This window comes from Pseudorca crassidens, chromosome 16 (assembly GCF_039906515.1).
Source record: "Pseudorca crassidens isolate mPseCra1 chromosome 16, mPseCra1.hap1, whole genome shotgun sequence".
Taxonomy (NCBI): domain Eukaryota; kingdom Metazoa; phylum Chordata; class Mammalia; order Artiodactyla; family Delphinidae; genus Pseudorca; species Pseudorca crassidens.
Window position 1 is genome coordinate 45990616 of NC_090311.1, and position 19041 is coordinate 46009656.

General features: G+C 51.2%; 1 protein-coding gene across 3 annotated transcripts in view; it reads left to right on the forward strand.

Annotated features, from left to right (window-relative positions):
* Nucleotides 1–3693: 3693 nt before the first annotated feature.
* The window catches only part of OGDHL (oxoglutarate dehydrogenase L), a 30329-nt gene continuing 14981 nt past the window's right edge, over nt 3694–19041 (forward strand). For all 3 annotated transcript variants that reach the window (XR_010935886.1, XR_010935885.1, XM_067710205.1), the window contains exons 1-9: nt 3694–3834; nt 6070–6142; nt 7362–7566; nt 9349–9519; nt 13351–13453; nt 13883–13998; nt 14143–14297; nt 15014–15160; nt 16871–16961. Coding sequence is in view for 1 of the 3 variants with exons in the window: in XM_067710205.1 (XP_067566306.1) it covers nt 7363–7566; nt 9349–9519; nt 13351–13453; nt 13883–13998; nt 14143–14297; nt 15014–15160; nt 16871–16961 (987 nt within the window). In the remaining 2 variants the exon portion in view is untranslated. The remainder of the gene's footprint in view (nt 3835–6069; nt 6143–7361; nt 7567–9348; nt 9520–13350; nt 13454–13882; nt 13999–14142; nt 14298–15013; nt 15161–16870; nt 16962–19041) is intronic.

Genomic DNA, 19041 nt, shown 5'->3' on the forward strand with positions numbered 1-19041 from the left:
ATACAGAGTTTAGATGAATCAATAAGATGAAAACAACCCAATAGAAAAATGCGCAAAGAAAATGATTAGGCAATTCACAGAAGGGGAATACAAAATAAACATTAAAAGGTTCTCAACTGCACTTACCAGTTTTATACAAACTAAACAGTTGTTTTTCATCTATCATAGTGGCACAAATTAAAAAGACTGATAATAACAAGTCTTGGCAAGGATGTAAGAAAGTGGGAACTCTCAAATGTTAATGGGGACACATATTGGAATGGTCTTACTGAAGACAGTAACTATTAAAAATTAAAACATCCATTTCCCTTAACCCAGTGTTACACTTCTTCTAGGAATCAGTATTGCCAAAATAGTTGCACATGTGCTAAAGGATATACGTGGAAGGACTTCTTTTTTTTTTTGCTGTAAATGTCTGTTCAATGCAAAAGAAGTTAAATATAATAATTACACACCCCTACAATGAATGCAATATACCCATTAAGAAATAGGTGATCCTACATGTACTGAAATTAAAATAAAGATCTTCAAGACAATTGAAAAAAGGAAGCAAATTGCAGAACTACAGTCTAGTGGATGCATTTTATGTTTTTATAAATGTGAATTTGTACAAGTAGACTTAAATAAATACATAGACACTTTTGTAAAGATGTTCACCCAGCTGTGGCCAGTAATTTCTGGAGGGGGAGAAAGGTGAAGCTGAGGCAGGTGGAAGGGAGATTTTCACACTTTGCTCTGTATCCTTCTGTATTATTTAAATTCTAAAGTCTATACAACCAGAATAAATACAAACTTGCATGCATGTTCTGTCAGAGAGAGAAGAAAAGGAAGGTTTCTGCTTCTGAAGATCTTTGCAGAGCCTATAGCCATGGCTCGAGGCTTCTCGAGGCTTCTCAGTCTTCTGAGAATGGCACACATCCTCGTGGGAGTCTTAATTGCCCCAAATGTTTGCTTTAATCAATGTAATTAGCAGAGCATCAATTAGGCTAAAAGGCTCCTACAGCAGCTGCTTCCGTTCACTGCCCCGCCCAGCCCCTTCAGCGACTCAGCTTCCCTCCATGGTGTGAGTCTCTCTCCATGGCTCTGTGTTTCCTCTGGTGACTCTGAAGACCACTGTGGGCAAATGGGAGGTTCTGAAGCCTATTGATTTGCTAGGGTTTTGTTCCTGCCTGCTGTTCTATGTCATACTCTTCATCTTTCTTAAGTGGCTCATTGGTGGCTCCAACGTGTATACTTTTTCTGTTGTTCTTCCCAACCTGCATCTCCTGTTTTGCAGCTCACTGAGAGGTTCCACTGTCCCCACAGTCACTAAAGCCAGAAATCTGTGAGTTATCGTTGCACCCACCACTCATGCCTGGTCAACCGTTAAACCCTATGGAGCTGACTCCTAAATGTCTCTTAAATCTGTCCCTCACTCTCTACTTCTACTGCCAGCCAGTGCATTATTGCCTCTCACCTGGATATATTTTTGCTCTCACCTTTTACTACTCCATCTTCCCTCCAGTTGCCACAGAAATCATACTAAAAAGCAAATCTGACCATGCCCCTCACAGCTTAAAATCTTGCTGGTGTCCAATACCCTACTGAATAGAGTCCAAACCCCTTGACATGGTAGACAAAGCCCAGCGTCACCTGGCCTAGGCCACCAGTTCCCTGTGTGCATCCAGGCAGTTACCATTCCTCTGGCCCTTCATCCAACTCTGCTTTTGCATATGGTGCTTTCCTGCTGGAGGTCTTCTGTGCACGTGTGCTGATCTGTTCTTTCCCAGCATCCACTCCTATTTCTTGTGCTACCTGCCTCCCATAAACCATCTGCCTTTCTTCTCAATCCATGTGTGTTTCATATGGGTGGCTCCAGGTCCCCTCTTCCCCCCTTCAGGCCAAGCCAGATCATTTAGCATCTCTCTTCTTGAAATTTGAATCTTGAACATCATAAGAGCCTTGAAGAGTCAGTTCATTTCTGGCTCAGCCCTGCTCCCTGAGACTAATTCTCCAGTTTTCCTGTGATTCTGAGTTGTCCTTTAGACAACCTTCCCATCAATTCCTTTTTCTTAAGCCAGCCAGATAATTTTCTGGTGCTTTTAATCAAAGAACTCCCAATGAACCCAGCCCTTCTGCATCAGAGAAACTCTTACTTATCCTTCAGGGTCCAAGTTAAGTGTCCACTTACTACTTCATTTATTCATTCAACAAATATTTACTGAAAACATGCTATGAGTTGGGCACTATGCTAAGTGCTGGGGATACAATAGAAAACAGATATGGTCCTTGGCCATATGGACTTTAAAATATCTCTAAATGAACAATTCTTTTGGAGGGGGGGGCTTTAGGTGCAGGATAAAGTTAATTATATTAGTCCATTCTGGCATCCTACCAGTACTGGTATGGACAATCATTTAATTACCCCATATCTGCATCCCTCAATCCCCTCCCCTAGGCAACCATATTAATGTGTTTGATATATATTTGAATGTGTTCAATATGTATTTGAATGAGTTCTTGTGAAATGTATGTTGTAGTTGTATGGGCCAGTGCTTTTAATTAACGCCAAGAGTATTACATTACATATTTCTTTTAGTTTTCTGATTTTCTTCATGAAGCATGGTAGCATGCACGAGATATTTGAAATGAGATAATGAGCCTTAGAAGCAAATGTTAGGATTTTGCCTTTTACTTTGAGTGAAGTCATTTCAGGGTTTTGAGCAGAGGGGCAACATGATTTGAATTGGTGTTCTACAAGGAAAACTCTAGTGTGTTGAGATTAAAATTCAGGGGTGCAAGTGTGGAAGCAAGAAGGCTGGTTAGGGGCTGTTGCAGTAATCCATGGGAAAGTAGATGGCGGTTTGAACCTCGGATGTATATGTTCCTCTTCCAGAAACTCTTGTATATAAACAAGAGAAAAATGCAAGACAAGTGCAGCAGGAAGCCCCCCAAACTAACAAACAACATGAGATACAAATCATTGATAAGCAGAGAAACGTGGATTAAAACAATGATATGACATTGCATCTGTTATTCTGGCAAAAATTACATGACCAGACACTGCCAAGAGTTGGCTGGGATATGAAGATTTAAAAATTCTCTTGCACGGTTTATGGGAATGGAGAATCAAGAAGCAATGTAACACTGCTGAGTCAAGTTAAGTATACACAAACCCATGACCCAGCAATTCAGCAGCCTGTTATATATTCCAGAAAAATTTCCACATAGGTTCTTAAGGGAATGTATAGGAAGGTGTTCATTGCAGCAACAAGGAGGTAAAGGCAGCCTAGGTCTCCATAATTTGGACAATGAATGAGTGAAATGTGTATCAGGTTTTGTGATAAGCACTTAATATGCATTATCTCATCTTTTCTTCAAGATAGCCCTAAGACTGGGATTTTTAATAGTATCTGTAAATACTGTTTACCGTCTGTAAAACGGAAACTATCCTTCCATACACACAAACGGCCGCTTTTTTTTTTTTTCCTGGTTCACTCTCCTTAGTGTTTGGACGAGGACCCCGGGGTTCAGGGGCTCAGCAGCGTGCCAGGTTTCCCAGACAGACGGGGTCATCTCTCCTTGAGGTCTGCAGGATCTTCACTCTTCCAGGCCCGGGAACCCTCATCCCTGGGCCTTCAGCACCGCGGACAGCGCCAACGGGGCAGGGCTGGGCGGGGCGTCCTCAGAGACGTCACGGCGCGCGGAGTCTCCCCGGCGCTCGCTCGCTGGCTGCTGGCGCCGCCACGTCACGTGACCCAGATAATTGGTACAGCTAGTCGCGCACCAACTGCTCGCCTCCCCTGACCTGCAGCCTCTGGACCTCACTGCCGCGCCGACCCCCCCACTGGCCCGGTGAGCGCGGCGGCCCCTCCCTTCCGGGTCCCTGCGCCTCCTCCTCTCCAGCTGTGTCGCGGGAGGCCCTTCTGCTACAGTCTCCTGGGTCCCGGGGCGCCGCAGCCCGCAGCCCTAAGCCTGGCCCGGGAGGTGGGAGGGGGAGTGAGCGTGACCTTGGCTTCGCCTTTGTTTGGCCGAGGCGTCCCCAGGGACCCTCAGCCCTTCGCGCGCATCCGACCCTGCGAGTGCAGTTCTTGTGAAGTGTTTTGCGTAAGGGAGCGAAGCTTTTAACGGTGGGGTTTCAGGCATCAGCGTGGGTTCTCCAGCCCAAAGACTACAGACTGTCCACGCCTTTCGTGGCCTGGGGAGGGGCCTGCTGCTCTTCGCCTTCTCAAGGAGCCCTGGCTGCGGAGGGCAGCGCTGGGGATGGGGATGGTCTAGCGTTATGTGCTTGGTGGGACAGGCAGGCAGCTTCGAAGTCTCAGGACCTCGTAGTGGGGGCAGGGGGCAGGGCCTTTACAGACGGTTTTAACCGGGTTTCCGCTCACAGATGGGGAGACTGAGGCCCTGAGGGAGGCAAGACTGACCTGAGGTGGCAGCCAGCCTGGGAAGTGCTTCTCCTTCCCTCAGGGAAATGTGCGGGGATGGGGTGACCCTGAGGTCCCAGCGGGGTGCCATGATGCCCCTCCACCATGGGCCCTAACCCATCCCTGCGCACCCTGCCCATATATCCTGTAGCATATTGGAACAGGCCCCTTTCACCTTTGTGCTTTCCCCACCTCTGGCCTTTAGCTCAGACCCTCCATCTCTGTCAAGGAAATAAGCACACCCCCTCCCTACCCTGCTTCCTACCTCGTAGTCTGCTTCCGTGGCTGCCTCTTGGGTTCAGTAAACTAGAGGTGGGGTTTATTCCTGAGAAAAGCCCACCCAGTTCCCAGCACGTGAGGCCATCGTAGGCCTGCGGGAGTGTGAGTCCAGGCTCTGCTGCTGCCCAGCTTCAAGGTCTTGGGATCTCTACAGTGGGCGTATTGCAGAGCAGCCCAGATAGGGCCTTGCGTGTGGGAGGCTTAGTGGCCAGGGATGTCTGTCGTCGTTATGCTTCTGAGGGTGGCGGTGGGGATGGTACTGACTTTATCCGTAGAGGGGAGGCCACCAAGAGCTGCCCAGAGCAACCTGCCTGTTAGTCCAGGGTGGGCTGGGCTGGTCAGGGGGTGTGCACAGTGCCTGACCCTAACTCTTCCCTTTCACCTGTGTGGGCAGGACCTGGCAGGGCAGGCTTGGGCTTTGGCTCCAGATACTGAGGTTGACTCTGTCCCCAGCCCTCTAGGGCTCCTGAGTCCTCAGGCCCTGCTGGGATTGGGGCAGGGGTGGCTGGCTGGCTGTCCTTCCATCAGGCCGGGTGAAGGCCACAGCAGTGTCCAGCGGCTGCCCAGATTATTCAGTGTTTGTGAAACACAGTGTTCCTGCACTGGGCCAGGCTGGACACAGCCAGGCTTGTCACTACCCCCCCGAGCCATCCCATTCCCCTGCGGGGGTGGGTGCCAGCAGAGAGAGCAGCTCTGGCTGCAGCCGTTGGAAGGAGCATTGGCATTAAGAGAAATCTGTGTTTACATCATGACTCTGCAGTGAGGAGGGCACAGGCTCCGGAACCACAGAGCCCTGCCACTCACCAGCTTAGCCTCTCTGTGCCTCAGTTTCCCTATTTGTAAAATGGGGCTAATCCAAGTGCCCACCTCTTGAGATTGTTGAGAGGGTTAGGTGAGCACAGTGCCTGCCCCCGAATCGGTGCTGACTAATTGTGCTCCTATTTTTATTCCCTCAGTGGATGATCTTGGTGTCTGCTTTCTTTGCCTTAGGATGGGGATGTTAGAGTTTCCCCATTGGGTTGTTTAGATTCTTCTCACATTCCAGGCCAGTAGCTCCTGGGCCCTATGGCCATCTGGGCCGGGGCAGCAACCCTGTATTTGGCCAGGTCTCAGGGACCATCAGAGGGAGAGCAGGGGTTGGGACCCCGGCCCTCTGACCCCAGAGCTCAGGCCTTGAGTCCCCACCCAGCACCTGGAGAGGTGCCACTCCAGGAAGAGCCAGCCCCTAGCAGCCCTCAGTAGGGCCTGGTGTCACTGGCTGGCGGGACATGCAGCTGAGCATGTGGATAGGAAGCTTGGGGCACTTGAGGCTCAGGTTCCAGCTGAACCCACCTCCTTCCTCCCTGCAGTGCAGTATATTTTTGCTTTTTAATTTTCCTCTGTTCAGACTTGCTGCTGGTTGCCCTGAGGAGCCCACTGTCCCTCGCTCAAGGAGACCGCCTCCCTGCCCTTTGCCTCATGTAAGTTTGGAGGGAAAGAGGGAGCACGCGGGCTAGGGGGACTGTGCCATGCCCTGCCTTGGGGCCTGACCCCTTGTAGAATAGAAGGTCCAGCCAGCTGGTTCTGGTGACTTGTTTGAGCTGGGGCGGGGTGTGTGCCCTGTGAGCTGGGCACATCTGGCCCCAGGAGCATTGACTCAGGCCCAGGCCCAGGCCCAGGCATAAAGGCACACTTTCTGGGACTGAGTTATGTGGGGGGAAGCAGGCCCTCCTGCCTGCATGGCCCCTGGTGGGGTGGCCCTGGTGCTGCACCCTACTCACAGGCTGGGATTCTCTGGGCAGAAGGGTGTTAGCAAGTATTCAGGGGGAGCCTTGTGTGTCCAGGCAATGCTGGGGAAGAGGAGGGGGCTCTGCTTACAGTTGTGTTGGGGGGTGATGTAGAGGAACAGAGGTTCTAAGAGGAGCCTCTTATCCGAGAACCTCTGTCTTCTGGGGGGAAGAGGAAGCCCCTCCCCCCCCCCACCTCTCCATATGTACACACGGATTCCTGAAAGCCCGTTGTTCGAGCATTTTCCCTGGGAAAGAGCAGATGAGATTGCGGGGGTGAGATGAGCTCCAGGTTCTTTTTCCTCTCCATCCTGAGTGGGCTTCCAGCCTGAATGTACCCCCTGAGCTGTTAGCTGTCCTGAGTGTAAGCTCTGGGCAGGGTATGGGAGCCAAAGAGGGCAGCTGCAACTGGGAGCTTGGCTGGGCAAGGCGCCTGCCTCTGGTCTGCCCTCCACTGTCCCCCAGTGCCCTTCCCTTCTCTGAGCCTCAGTTGTCCCCGATGTGAAGTGGGGGCCATTGAGGCCCGTGTCATTGGCCTTCTGGCCTGGGAGGACATGCTGGGCCTATACTGCAGTCAGGGGAAGTCACTGGTCCCTTTTGGTCACAATGACTAGAGACCCAGCAGTGCCATGGGCCTCGAGATCGTGCAGCTCAGCCAGACGCCTTGCTTCCGGCCTTTTTCTGACCGGTCATGGAGCACCCAGTCCCTGGAGGACTCCACTGCCTGAGTTCCGGGGTGTTCAGGAGGCCTGGCTGACTGTCCCTCTCACCTCTGTCTCGTCACTGCCTAGCCCAGGGCCACCTGCCCAGTAGGCCCAGCAAATGCCATATGAGTGGATGAGTGGCTGCCAGAGCCTCCTTCCTTCCATCCCAGTCCCGTGGTTTATGTCTCTCCCTTGTTGCCTGTGTCCAGAATGAGTCAGCTGAGGCTGCTGCCATCCCGGCTTGGGGCACAGGCCTCGAGGCTCCTGGCCGCACATGGCGTCCAAAGGTTCAGCTGGTACAGCAGGTCGTCTGGGCCACCGGCCACCTTCCCAAGCAGCAAAGTTGGAGGCGGCTCCAGTTACATGGAGGAGATGTACTTCGCCTGGTTGGAAAACCCCCAGAGTGTCCACAAGGTTGGCACCCCAACCCTGCCCTCTGTGCAGGAGAGAAGGTCCTGGGGCTGGGCTGTGGAGAGGGGAGTGGGGAGAAGCAACTTGCCTGCTGTGTGACCCCGGGCAGGTTTCTTTGTCTCTCAGGTCCTCCATCATCTTTGTGAAAGAGCTTGGTCCTCATATTGGGTGAAGAAAGTCCATTGCTGTCCTGTTGCTGGACCAGCCAGTGGGTGGTGGTCTGGCTTGAGAAGCTCTGATAATGCCGTGCTCAGTCACACCTGGTCTGAGGCCTGTCCCTGCCTCCTTTGTCATGCAGTGCCGTCTCCAGATGGCCTCTTGTTATATAGTTAGGAGCATAAGTGTTTACATATATAGTAAGCTGATAAAATAAGTACCCACTGATGGTAAAAAAAAAAAAAAAAATCAAAATCAGATGCCAGGACAAAAGTGAAAAGCGTAGCTGCTCTCTCTCCTTCACTCACATGCCTCAGAGGAAAGTAATATGCTCACATGATCCAAAAACAAAAAGTATTAAGTTCTACAGTGAAAAACCTTCCTCCCATTCCATCCCATATCTGCTCAGCTCCTACCTGTCTGTTCCCCAGTCTATTCTTAATTTCTTCTGTATCCATTCAGATAAACTTATTGCAAACATAACTCTGGATTCTCCCCCTTTACACAAAAAGTAACATGTAACATCCACTCTTTTGCCCCAGGCTTTTTTCACTCAGCATACATCTCCAAGATTTTCCATGTCAGTACCTCAAGAGCCTCATTTTTCTTTTTCCCAGCTGTATAGTATTCCACTGTTTGGATGGATGGTCTACATTCATCCCCAGGGACAGGCATCTGCCTCATTTCCAGTCTCTGGCTGTCATGACGGGTGCTGTACTACATCATCTTGTACGTTCATCATCCTGCACGTGTGCAGCTAACTGTGGCATAAATTCCCCAAAGTGGAATTGTTGGGTTAGAGGGCATCTGTGTACATAATTTTGATGGGTGTTGCCAAATTGCTTTCCACACGGCTTGTACCACCTTATTCTCCTACCAGTACTGTATGAGAGGGCGTAGAGGAAAGCACTTTTGTATGTGTTCTGCTAGAACGTGGAGGTGCTGGTGCATGTGCCCATCTGCTTTTTGTTTCTGCACGAATAGTAGCAAAGCATACATCCTCTTCTGCTGTGTTCACTTTACAACATATCTTGGCAATATTCCACATCCACAATAATAAATGCGTCTTTTTAAAAAAGACTACATAATTTTCCGGAATCTAAATTTACCATCATTTATTTAACCAGTTTCCTATTGATCACTGCTTAGATTGTTTTTACGTTGTCATTTTTATAAACTCTCCTGCAGGGAACATCCTTGTACATGTAGGCACACCTGTCCAAGTACATCTGTAGAATAAATTGCTGGCAGTGGAATTGCTGGTTCAAAAGATACATGCATTGGAAATGTTGAGGGCCTGCCTGCCCTTGCCCTCCACAGAGCTGCCTCCAACCCACAGTGTGTGAGGGCATGTTTTGCCTATGGATAGAAGCCCGTTTCATACATAAAGCCCCTTGATCACAGCTTATAACCTCCCCCACACACTACCAAGCTGGGTCCTGGAGAGATCCAGAATTTGGGTGGGGGCCCTGGGCTGATTGAGAAGGGTATTGTCGGCAGGGTCCTGGGAGGGCCCTGAGAGCTATGGTGGTGAAGGAAGACTGATGTCCCCTAGGGCCCCAGCCTGGGCCACCCCGCGCTACTCCCAGGCCCTAACCTGGCTGTTTTCTTTCTTCTGCCCCTGCCCAGTCCTGGGACAGCTTCTTCCGGAAAGCCAGTGAGGAAGCCTCTTATGGTCCGGCTCAGCCCCGGCCCCTTTCTGTTGTCCCTGAGAGCAGGCCGGCAGTGTTGAGCCGGACCAAGACCAGTAAGCTGGTGGAGGACCACCTGGCTGTGCAGTCTCTGATCCGGGCCTACCAGGTGAGCGGCTGGGAGGGTACAGGCTCCTGGGGTGTGGCCAGGTGCTGACGGCAAGAAGACTGGCTCAGCTCCAGCGTCACTTTAGGGAGCTTGGTGGCTCTGACCCCTCCTCCTGCTCTTTGTCACGTTACCATTCACATCACTTACCACCCCCTGTATTTCTTGTGCAAAGTGGATTGTTTGTGGTCTTTCTCATCTGTCGCCCACACCACTCTGCCCCAGAACCTGGAGAAGTACTTAGTGAGTGATCAGTTTCAGTGAGTGTTGAATGAAAGGTGAGTAGATTGCCGCTTGTTAATGTCTGTTTTCTCTTGGCTGAGCATTCCAAGACGACAGGGGCTGATGTCCAGCAGGTGCTTAGTTAGTATTTGTGGAATGAATGAATAGTTCATTAAGCAGCTCTCCCCCATCAGCTGCTCTGTCCTGGAGACTTAGGCTCCCCTCTGCTGGGTTCCCAGGCTGGGCCCTTGCTATGTCAAAGAGTCCTGATGATGTTTCCTATTCTTGGTCTTGACCCAACAGGACTAACCGGTGGGCTGTACTGGGTGTTCACTCCATAAAAATGTAATCATTTGGGATCTGTCTGGGAATCAGTGGCAGGAGGTATTTCATAAGAGAAACTTGTCTTGAAGACATGCAGAAGGCAGGGTAGGGGCATCCTGCGGTCCTTGGTAGAGACTCCGTGGGAGGGTGCAGCCAGCCGCTGCAGGAACTCGGGGGAGAGGGAGGCCTTAGCAAATGGAAATGGCGCCTTGCCTCTGAACGATGCACTCTGTGTGGGATGGCAGCTGCCTGCCCAGGTGTGCTGGGGCGGAAGAGGAAAGGTGCACAGGACTGGGCTCCCTCACTGGCCTCAGGACCCATGGATCGTGGGCCACCTGCGAGGAAACAGCAGTGATTGTAATTATGTTTTTCTTGGTTGGCTGAAAGAGGCAGAAAGTGATCTGACTGTTGACTTTGAAAAAGGACAAGGAACATAAAACTCTGTATGAAATGTGGGGTAGCATTCAGAGTACGGCCTGAGGGCCTTATCTTCGAAGTACAGTCCCAGCTCTGCAGCAGCTCTTTGTTCTTTCACTGGCCAAGACCAAAGCATCCTTCCAGCAGGATGGTCTCTGGATTCAGGAATGTTACTCCATACTTGCATGATAAAAATCTGCCTGGTAGTGAGCACCTACTGGGTGGGCTGTAGCCCCTCACAGGTCACTTGGGGGCTGAGCTCTGGTTTGACTCATCTGCACATAGTACTGAAAAAAAACCCAGGCTGCTTCTTAATGCATGTTTTCAAGCATATAATAGGTAGAAGAATTATGTAGTGAACCCCCATCAATACAGGGCCAGTCTTGATTCATCTTACCCATCTCCGGCTCCACCCATAGGCCACTGATTATTTTGAAGCAAATCCCAGACTTCATATCATTTCATTCATTGAACGTTTCAGCATGTATTTCCAGAGGTAAAGCCTCCTTTAAAAATATTCAAATATGGGCTTCCCTGGTGGCGCAGTGGTTGAGAGTCCGCCTGCCGATGCAGGGGACATGGGTTCGTGCCCTGGTCCGGGAAGATCCCACGTGCCGCGGAGCAGCTGGGCCCGTGAGTGGTGGCCGCTGAGCCTGCGTGTTCGGAGCCTGTGCTCTGCAATGGGAGAGGCCACAGCAGTGAGAGGCCCGCGTACTGCAAAAAAAAAAAAAAAAAAAGAATTCAAATATACCGTGATAGTATTATCACACCTAAAAATAGTAATAATCCTTAATGTCACCAAATACCCAGTTGGTATTCATGTTTGCCTGTTTGTCCTAGGATTTCTTTTTACTGCTTGTTTGAATCAGGATCCAAATAAAGCCACAGGTTGTGATATGTTGACATGGCTTTTCAAGTCTCTTGTACTCTACTCTGCGGGTTCCTCTCCATTTCTCTTTGTGTTTCTTGCTCTGTGTGTGTGTGTGTGTGTGTGTGTGTGTATAAGAAACCAGGTTGCTTGTCCTATAGCGTTTTCTCGAGTGTGGATTTTGCTGATTGCATCCTCATGGTGTCACTTCATCTGTCCCTTTGTCCCATGTAATTTCTGTAAATTGGTAGTTAGATCTAGATGCTTGATCCAACATAGATTTGATTTTTTCTGTTGTTGCAAAATCAGCTTCCTGGTGGTTATGGGCACTTCATCAGTTAGCATCTAAAGATAATTATTTCCTGGACACATTAAGTCATTGGGAGTGGTAAAAGTGGTGATATTCTAATTCTTTCTTTCTTTGTTTATTACCTGAAATACTTCTCTCATGAGAACCTTCCCTTTGTCAGCTCTGTTTATCCTGAGGTACAAATGGTATAGGGAGGGCAGGATCAGTGCTTGACTTTTCCTTTTGCTGATGGATTTTCAAAATTATGACATGGTTTCCTAGCATCCTCCAAAGATGGCCAATAAAGGTTTTTCTTCTTTTTCATAGTATGATATGAATGCATGAATTTAAACATATTTAATGAGTTTCAGTCTGCTATAGATATTATCCTTTTTGTTGCTCAAAATGTGTCCTTATTCCCAGCCCCAGTAGTGTTTGAGCACCCCTTTGCTATCTGGTAGGACAAGATGCTTTGAGCTCATCTCGCACATTTCTGTCCAGCCAGTTCTCCAGGGAGTGAGCGAGTATTTACTGCTATTGGTTTGGTCATGACTTCTGGGTTCTTTTGATGGTTAGAGCCAGGAAATATGTATTTTTTTAAAAGATACCATACTTTATGGGTTTATACTGATGCTTCTATATACATCAAATGTAGGACTTAGTGTTTGTCCTTGACCTCATCAGTCTTATGTCACCATCTCCTTTTAAAGATACCAAAAATAGAGGTTCTCAAACACAGCAATACAATGACTTACTTGATTTTCCCACAATCCACACATGACAGTCTGAGAATACAATTCTAGTACTACCACTGCTGATTGGTACTGTAAATGAATTTATGATCTTTTTATTCCTGCAGTTCTCTTTGTCTTTGGGGAATATTCTGTTAGTCAGTTGGAATAGTTCCTCTCTATGTAGTTATGCCACCAAATGGATGCATTAATTCATTTGTTTTGTCTTACTTTCAATTTTTAAAACTTAATTTTATTTTATAGTGATATAAAATACTTATAAGATTCCAAAGTCAAATCGTCAATGCAAGATATATTGTTAAAAGCCTAGCTTCTAGCCCTGCTGCTCTGCCCTATTTTGTCCTTTCCCTGTAGGTAATAATTTTCCTTATTTTATAGTTTTCTTATTTTACTGTATATTCTTCTAATGCATATATTTATTTGTAGACATGCAAATATATACAAATAAATGCAAATGCATGTGTTTACTTTTCTCTTCCCTTTCTTAGATACTGGGCAGTTTACCACACACACTTTTCTGTAATTTGCCCTTTTGCTTAATAATATTTTGTGGAGACAACCTCATAGTAGCAGTTAGGAATTTTCCTCATTCCTTTTAGCAGCTCTGTAGTATCCCCTGTGTGGATTTCCCATATCCATTTGCCAGTCTCCTGTTGATGGACATTTGGGAAGTTTTTAGAATTTTGCAATTACTAATAGTACCGTAGTAACTACTTTTGTGTACGCGTTCTTTCCTGTTTTTGAAAGCTGCATGTTGTACTTTGAAACAGAATTGAGCTCCTGCCACCTTAGTGGCTATGGTGGGGTCTCCTAGGCAACTGTTCAGTGGCTGGGTGCTGGAGATATGTGGAAACTTGAAATTCTGAAGGGGAACTTGAGGGGCCAGGGCCCAGAATCTCAGTCTTGGTGAGGGTCTGTCCAGCTGCGTTCCAGCTCCGCCCCGACCTTTTCCCCTTCTCCAGATCCGTGGCCACCATGTGGCCCAACTGGACCCCCTGGGCATTCTGGATGCAGACCTGGACTCCTTTGTGCCCTCAGACTTAATCACCACCATTGATAAATTGGGTGAGTCGGTACCCTTTCCTGTTGCCCTGGCGACACCAGAGCCAGCTGGTGCCTGTGCCCAGTGAGGGGCTCTGAGCCTACAGTGCCTCTGGGTCTTGGGTTTCAGCAAGCAGCCTGGGAGGCTTTCTTCTGACCCTTGCCCAGCTATGCATGATGTCCCTGCAAGGGAGGCCTCCCCGTCTTCCCTAGCTGGTGTGCCACGCTCAGCAAGCTTGAGACATCTGTCCAGGCCCACCCTTATGGCGGCAAGCTAGGCTCTGACTCATGCCCTGTGCCCTGCAGACAGAGGGCCTTTGAGCTTTAGGCTAGACATGGCGGGAGGGTCCTGGGGGCACTGTTGGGAGGTCTGGGGATACAGCTGGGCCCCACCTGGGCCTGACCTCCCTCTCTCCTCTCTGCTGCCCGGGCTCTGCCATATGTGCCTCCTAGCCTTCTACGACCTGCGGGAGGCTGACCTGGATAAGGAGTTCCAGCTGCCCACAACTACCTTTATTGGAGGCTCTGAAAACACCCTTTCTCTGCGGGAGATCATTCGGCGCCTGGAGGTGAGCACAGGCAGGTGTGTCGGGCACAGCTGATGAAGCTCTGGCGTGCGATAGAGGGAGGGAGGGCGCTGCCTTTTCTGTTCCAGATCCCAAGGCGGTCGGTCTTCTTCTTGGCTCCTCGTGGAGCGCTTCCCTTTCCCCCAGAACACATACTGCCAGCACATCGGTCTGGAGTTCATGTTCATCAATGACGTGGAGCAGTGTCAGTGGATCCGGCAGAAGTTCGAGACCCCTGGCGTGATGCAGTTCTCCAGCGAGGAGAAGCGGACCCTGCTGGCCCGGCTGGTGCGCTCTATGAGGTCAGGCTCCCAGCACCACCCCGGGCAGCCTGAGTGGCTGGGGGGCCTGCTCTAGGGCTGTATGAAATGTCCCAGGCCCTGGCTAAGAAACTAGGAGGGTGCCCGGTAAGGGAAGGCAGGGCTGGATGGTGCTCCAGGAGAACATGACACCGAATGAGGGTGGAAGTGGCAGAAAGACGTCCCTGTGTGGAGTGAGTGTAGCAGCGCCTTCCTGCAGGTGGGGCACTGCCTGGTTCTGCCCCTGAACTTCTCTGAAGCTGGGTCTTCCCAGGGCTACGGGGGCCTGGAGGAGCCCCTGGACCAGCTGCTAGGAGTAAAGTGGCTCCCTGAGCAGTGACGTGTGGGCTGGAATTTGAGTTGAGCCGTGAGGCATCTTTGGGGCATGAGGAGAGCGCCCCAGGGCACGTGTGTGCTGGAGGGCAGTGGTCTGGGAGCAGGGGAATGGCTAGTTGGAGCAGTGTGACTGGAAGGGGAAGAGAGGGTGGTAGCTGGGAATTGATGGAGCCAGATGTCTGTTGAAGTTGGGAGGACCCTCAGCCTCCCCGCCGACCTATGCTGCTTGCTGGTAGGAGCATCATGGTGTCTGTGCCAGGTCCTGGACTGCGCAGCGGGAGGTGGCTTTGCAGCTTCCTGTGTCCTGGCATCCTGCTCCAAGCCCTCATCAACAGCCCCCAGGAGCCCAGCCTCTCCACCCTTCCCCATCTCTCCCCAAGCAGGTTTGAAGATTTCCTGGCCCGGAAGTGGTCCTCAGAGAAGCGGTTTGGCCTGGAGGGCTGTGAGGTCATGATTCCTGCCCTCAAGACCATCATCGACAAATCCAGCGAGATGGGGATCGAGAATGTCATCCTGGGGATGCCACACAGGTGGGCGCTTCTCCTCCAGGCCCAGCAAGCTGAGGTGGATAGGAGGCTTTGAAAATCAGAGCAGGGGTGTTGGTGGGACCTGAGGATAGAGGCAGAGTGGTCTAGAAAGTTATCAGAGTCCCTGGGCCCTGGGCTGCTCATCACAGAAAGCATGTGGCCAAAGCCACATGGAACCAGGCTCTCTTAAACTGTTTCTCTCTCACCATGTTGCTGTTGTCCCCAGGAGTATTGAGGTTACAGAAGAGGGGTATATCACGCTACTTGAGGTTCCTGTGGACAAGGGGATGTGGAGGGGCACATCCCAGGGAAGTGAGGGCAGAGCCTGGGCAGGTGGCCTCAGGTTCGCATCCCCTGGTGGGAGGTCTCTGGAGGTGAGCCGAGGGTCTCTTTCCCCGGCTGCAAGCTGGCCACACATTTCCTGTGACTTTGATAAAGACTTGGAAGGCTGGTCTGGCCACTGGGCAGTTACCTCTGAGCTGGAGCCTGTGGGCTAATGAGGAATATGGCCAAGGTGGCCAGGGGTCCTGCTAAACGGGCTGGAAGAGGACTGCTGAGCAGTCTGGGGGGCAAAGCCCCTGCATTTCCTGTGCCTGTTTCCAGCTGCTCACAGGTGGGCCAGCCCCGGACTACATCCGCACCAGGGGCATCAGGATGCATTGTGAGGAGGGTCCCCACCCTGTGGGCTGGCCTCCCGGGAGCCCAAGCTTTGCCACACAGGCTCTGCGCTCTGGGGGCCCCAGAAATGCTTGGTGTCTGGTCAGAGGGTCGTGCAGAGCTGGCCCCGTGGTCCGAGGAGGCAGGGGCGTACGTGGCTTCAGTAGGACTGTGGGAGAGGATGGTGCTGGGCCATCAGGCAGCTCTGGGGCTGGGTGGTGGTGCTGGCCAGGCTCCTGGCCTGAGGAGGGCTCCAGAGTCAAGGGCTGCCCTCGGCCAGGCCTCCGTGTTTGGGGAGGGGCCTTTGAGGCCGGAGGCTTTGCCCAGAGGGGCTGAGGGTTGTTCATACGGCTCCTGTGATCCCACAGCCCTGCCACCCCCGCAGAGCAGGAGAGGGGCCCGCTGGAGGAGCGCTGCCCTTCTGTCACTGGGCCGTGCGGGGCTGGAGGTCAGGGTGTGAGCAGGCCTGGGGCCGGCATCCGCTGGTAGTCTATGGGGAGCGGGCTCGGAGTCATGTCCTGTGCCCCCATCAGGCTGGTGCCCACCCCTGAATAGGTTGCCCCCGATGGGAGGCTCAGGCTGGACTGGAGAATCCCTGGGCCTGGCTGCTTTCCTCCCCCCACCCCTCAGTCCTCACTCAGCTCCTCTGGACAGGGCCTCTGGTGACTCCTGATCTTAGGGGCAGTCCAGTCCCCTCTTCCCTATCCTTATCACCTCCATGTCACTGGGCTGGGCTGGGGAGCCATGTGTGAGCAGCTGTGATTCACTAGCAGCTTGGGGTCAAGGTGCTGGGTTGGGCTCAACTTTTGGTTGGGGAGAGGGGTGAGTAGACACCCTGCCATGAGGCTGGGTGGCTCCCTGCTCGCGAGGGCCTCCTGAATCTGAGTTGTAGCGGGGGATGCCTGCCTGCCCGGGGGGCCGGCCAGCTGGACCCGCTCACACACCTTGTAGATTGAGGCGGGATGAGAGGGTGGGGCCTTCCAGCCCCCATGCTAATTCTGATAGGTCCCAGGTGGGCAGGGAGCATGGTAAGAGCCCTGTCCCCTCTGGCTCCAGGGGCAGGCTGAACGTGCTGGCCAACGTCATCCGCAAGGACCTGGAGCAGATCTTCTGCCAGTTTGACCCCAAGCTGGAGGCGGCGGATGAGGTGGGTGCCAGGCCCAGGCCCCAGAGCCCCTGGAGAGCTGGGTATTTGGGACGTGGACTGGAGAGGGCCTGGGCCAGGAGCTTGCAGGCTCAGACAGACCTTGAGGTGGACGGACATGCAGAAGAGTGGGAGAGAGGCTGAGGGTGTCTGTGTGAGGCTCCTAAGGTGTTTTGGAGCCAAGTGCTATGATCTCCAACAGCTGGGAGAGCCCTCGGGTAATCTGGGCTAACCTCCCTGTTTCCAGCTGGGGGGACTGAGGCCCAGAGAGGTGTGCAGGGAAGTGCCTGAAGTTATTCAGTTCAGCTCATGTGGCCATACCTCTGTGCCCAGGGTCCTGTCTACCTTCCCTGAAGGGCTGCCTCACTCACTTGTTTGACCAGCACAGCATTGGGAGGTCAGGACGGTTTCCTGTGCCCACTGATGAGCAGCGAGAATATTTTTCTGCCCTCACCCCCTTCCTGGCACGTATACGTGTCATGTATGCCTCATACCCCACGCCTCTGCCCATGCTGGGCCCTCAGCCAGATGGCTTTCCTCTCTTCTGCTCTCTGCCTCTTTCCCAGCCCTACCCATCTCCTAGTGACTTTCCTGGTCCTCCAGGCAGCAATCCTGTCTCTCCCTCCTCTGTGCCTCCTTTCCCAGCAGGTCCGTCTCTACTCTGGCCTTCTCCATCACGCGCACGCACGTGCGTGCGCGCCTGTGTGTGTGTGTGTATGTGTCTGTTTTCCCTTCCAGGCTGGTAGCAGGGTGATGGCAGGGACCTCATTCCCGAAGCCCCAGCACTCAGCACAGGTGCATGGTTTGTTAAAATGAACCACATTAAATGACTGCTCCAAAATCATCCAGCACGTTAGGCCAGAGCAGGACTAGAATCCACATCTGCTGGCTCCCAATCCAGAATCTTCCCGCCATCATGTTCATTTTGCTCAAGCACTTTCATCTCTCTGAGCCTCAGTTTGCTCTTCTGTAAAATGGGGATAAAAGTTCCTGCCCCCAGAATGGTTGTGAGGAATCAGAGACAACATGTGAGTAAACTGTAAAACCTGGCCAAAGGACACTTTAAACAAATTTACTTTTTTTTTAATAGAAAAAGTAATGTGAGCGTCGTTTGAAGAAAAGATTACACAATGAGTGTGTTTCCCTTCTGAGACCCCTTTCCTGCTCCCCATAGGCTCTGCTGTGGTCAGTTTTTGTGTTAAAGTGTGTACTTCCAGAAACGTTCCACGCAGTGCGAACACACGTATGTGTCCAGTACAGCTTTATTTGTAAAAAGCCAGGGGAGCAGCTCGTGATGCCGCTGGCCACCTTGCTGTTTTCACTTAACGAGCCGTCACTGTTTCAGAGCTGCACACAGAGCTCCCCAAGCTTCGAGTGCCCCTCTGCTTTCTGCTATCTCCTGTTGATGAGCATTAGGTGGTGGAATGAGTGTCTGCGCACACGTGTGCACTTTTAGACGGTATCCGAGAAATGCGGTGGCTGGAGCTGAGGAGGTAGGACTGAATTGCCCTCCAAAGAGCTTGCAGACAGCAGCGAGCCCACACGCTGTGTGCGAAGGTCCCAGGCCCCCGGCTTCCCTTACTCTGTCCAACCTTTCCATCTTTGCCAATGTTCTAGGTCCAAACGTCACTGCATTTGAACATATTTCTCTGTTTCGAATTTGAGCGTCTTTTCACATGTTTAAGTCATGGGTGCCTTTTTCTGTAAATTCCTTTTCCTGGCTTTTGCTCATTTTTCTATGGGTTTTTTGGGCTTTATCTCACCAGTTTGTAAAAGTGCCTTATGTATTGAAGGAGTTAGCCCTTTGCCTGCGTTTGTCTGATAAGTATTTTCCCAGCTTGATTTTTTTCCCCTGATACTTGCATGGATCTTCTTCCCACATGGCAAATATATTAGATTTTAGCTGTCTCATCCTTTATGGCTTCTGAGGTTTGTTCATTGTTTAGAAAGACTTTCCCTACTCCAAGATCATAAAGTATGTCATGTTTTCCCCTGATACTATGGCTTTGTCTGTACATTTTTGGTTACTTTGGTGTAAGGAGTTAGGTACAGGTCCTGCTCCAATGTGTGCCCAGAGGCCTAG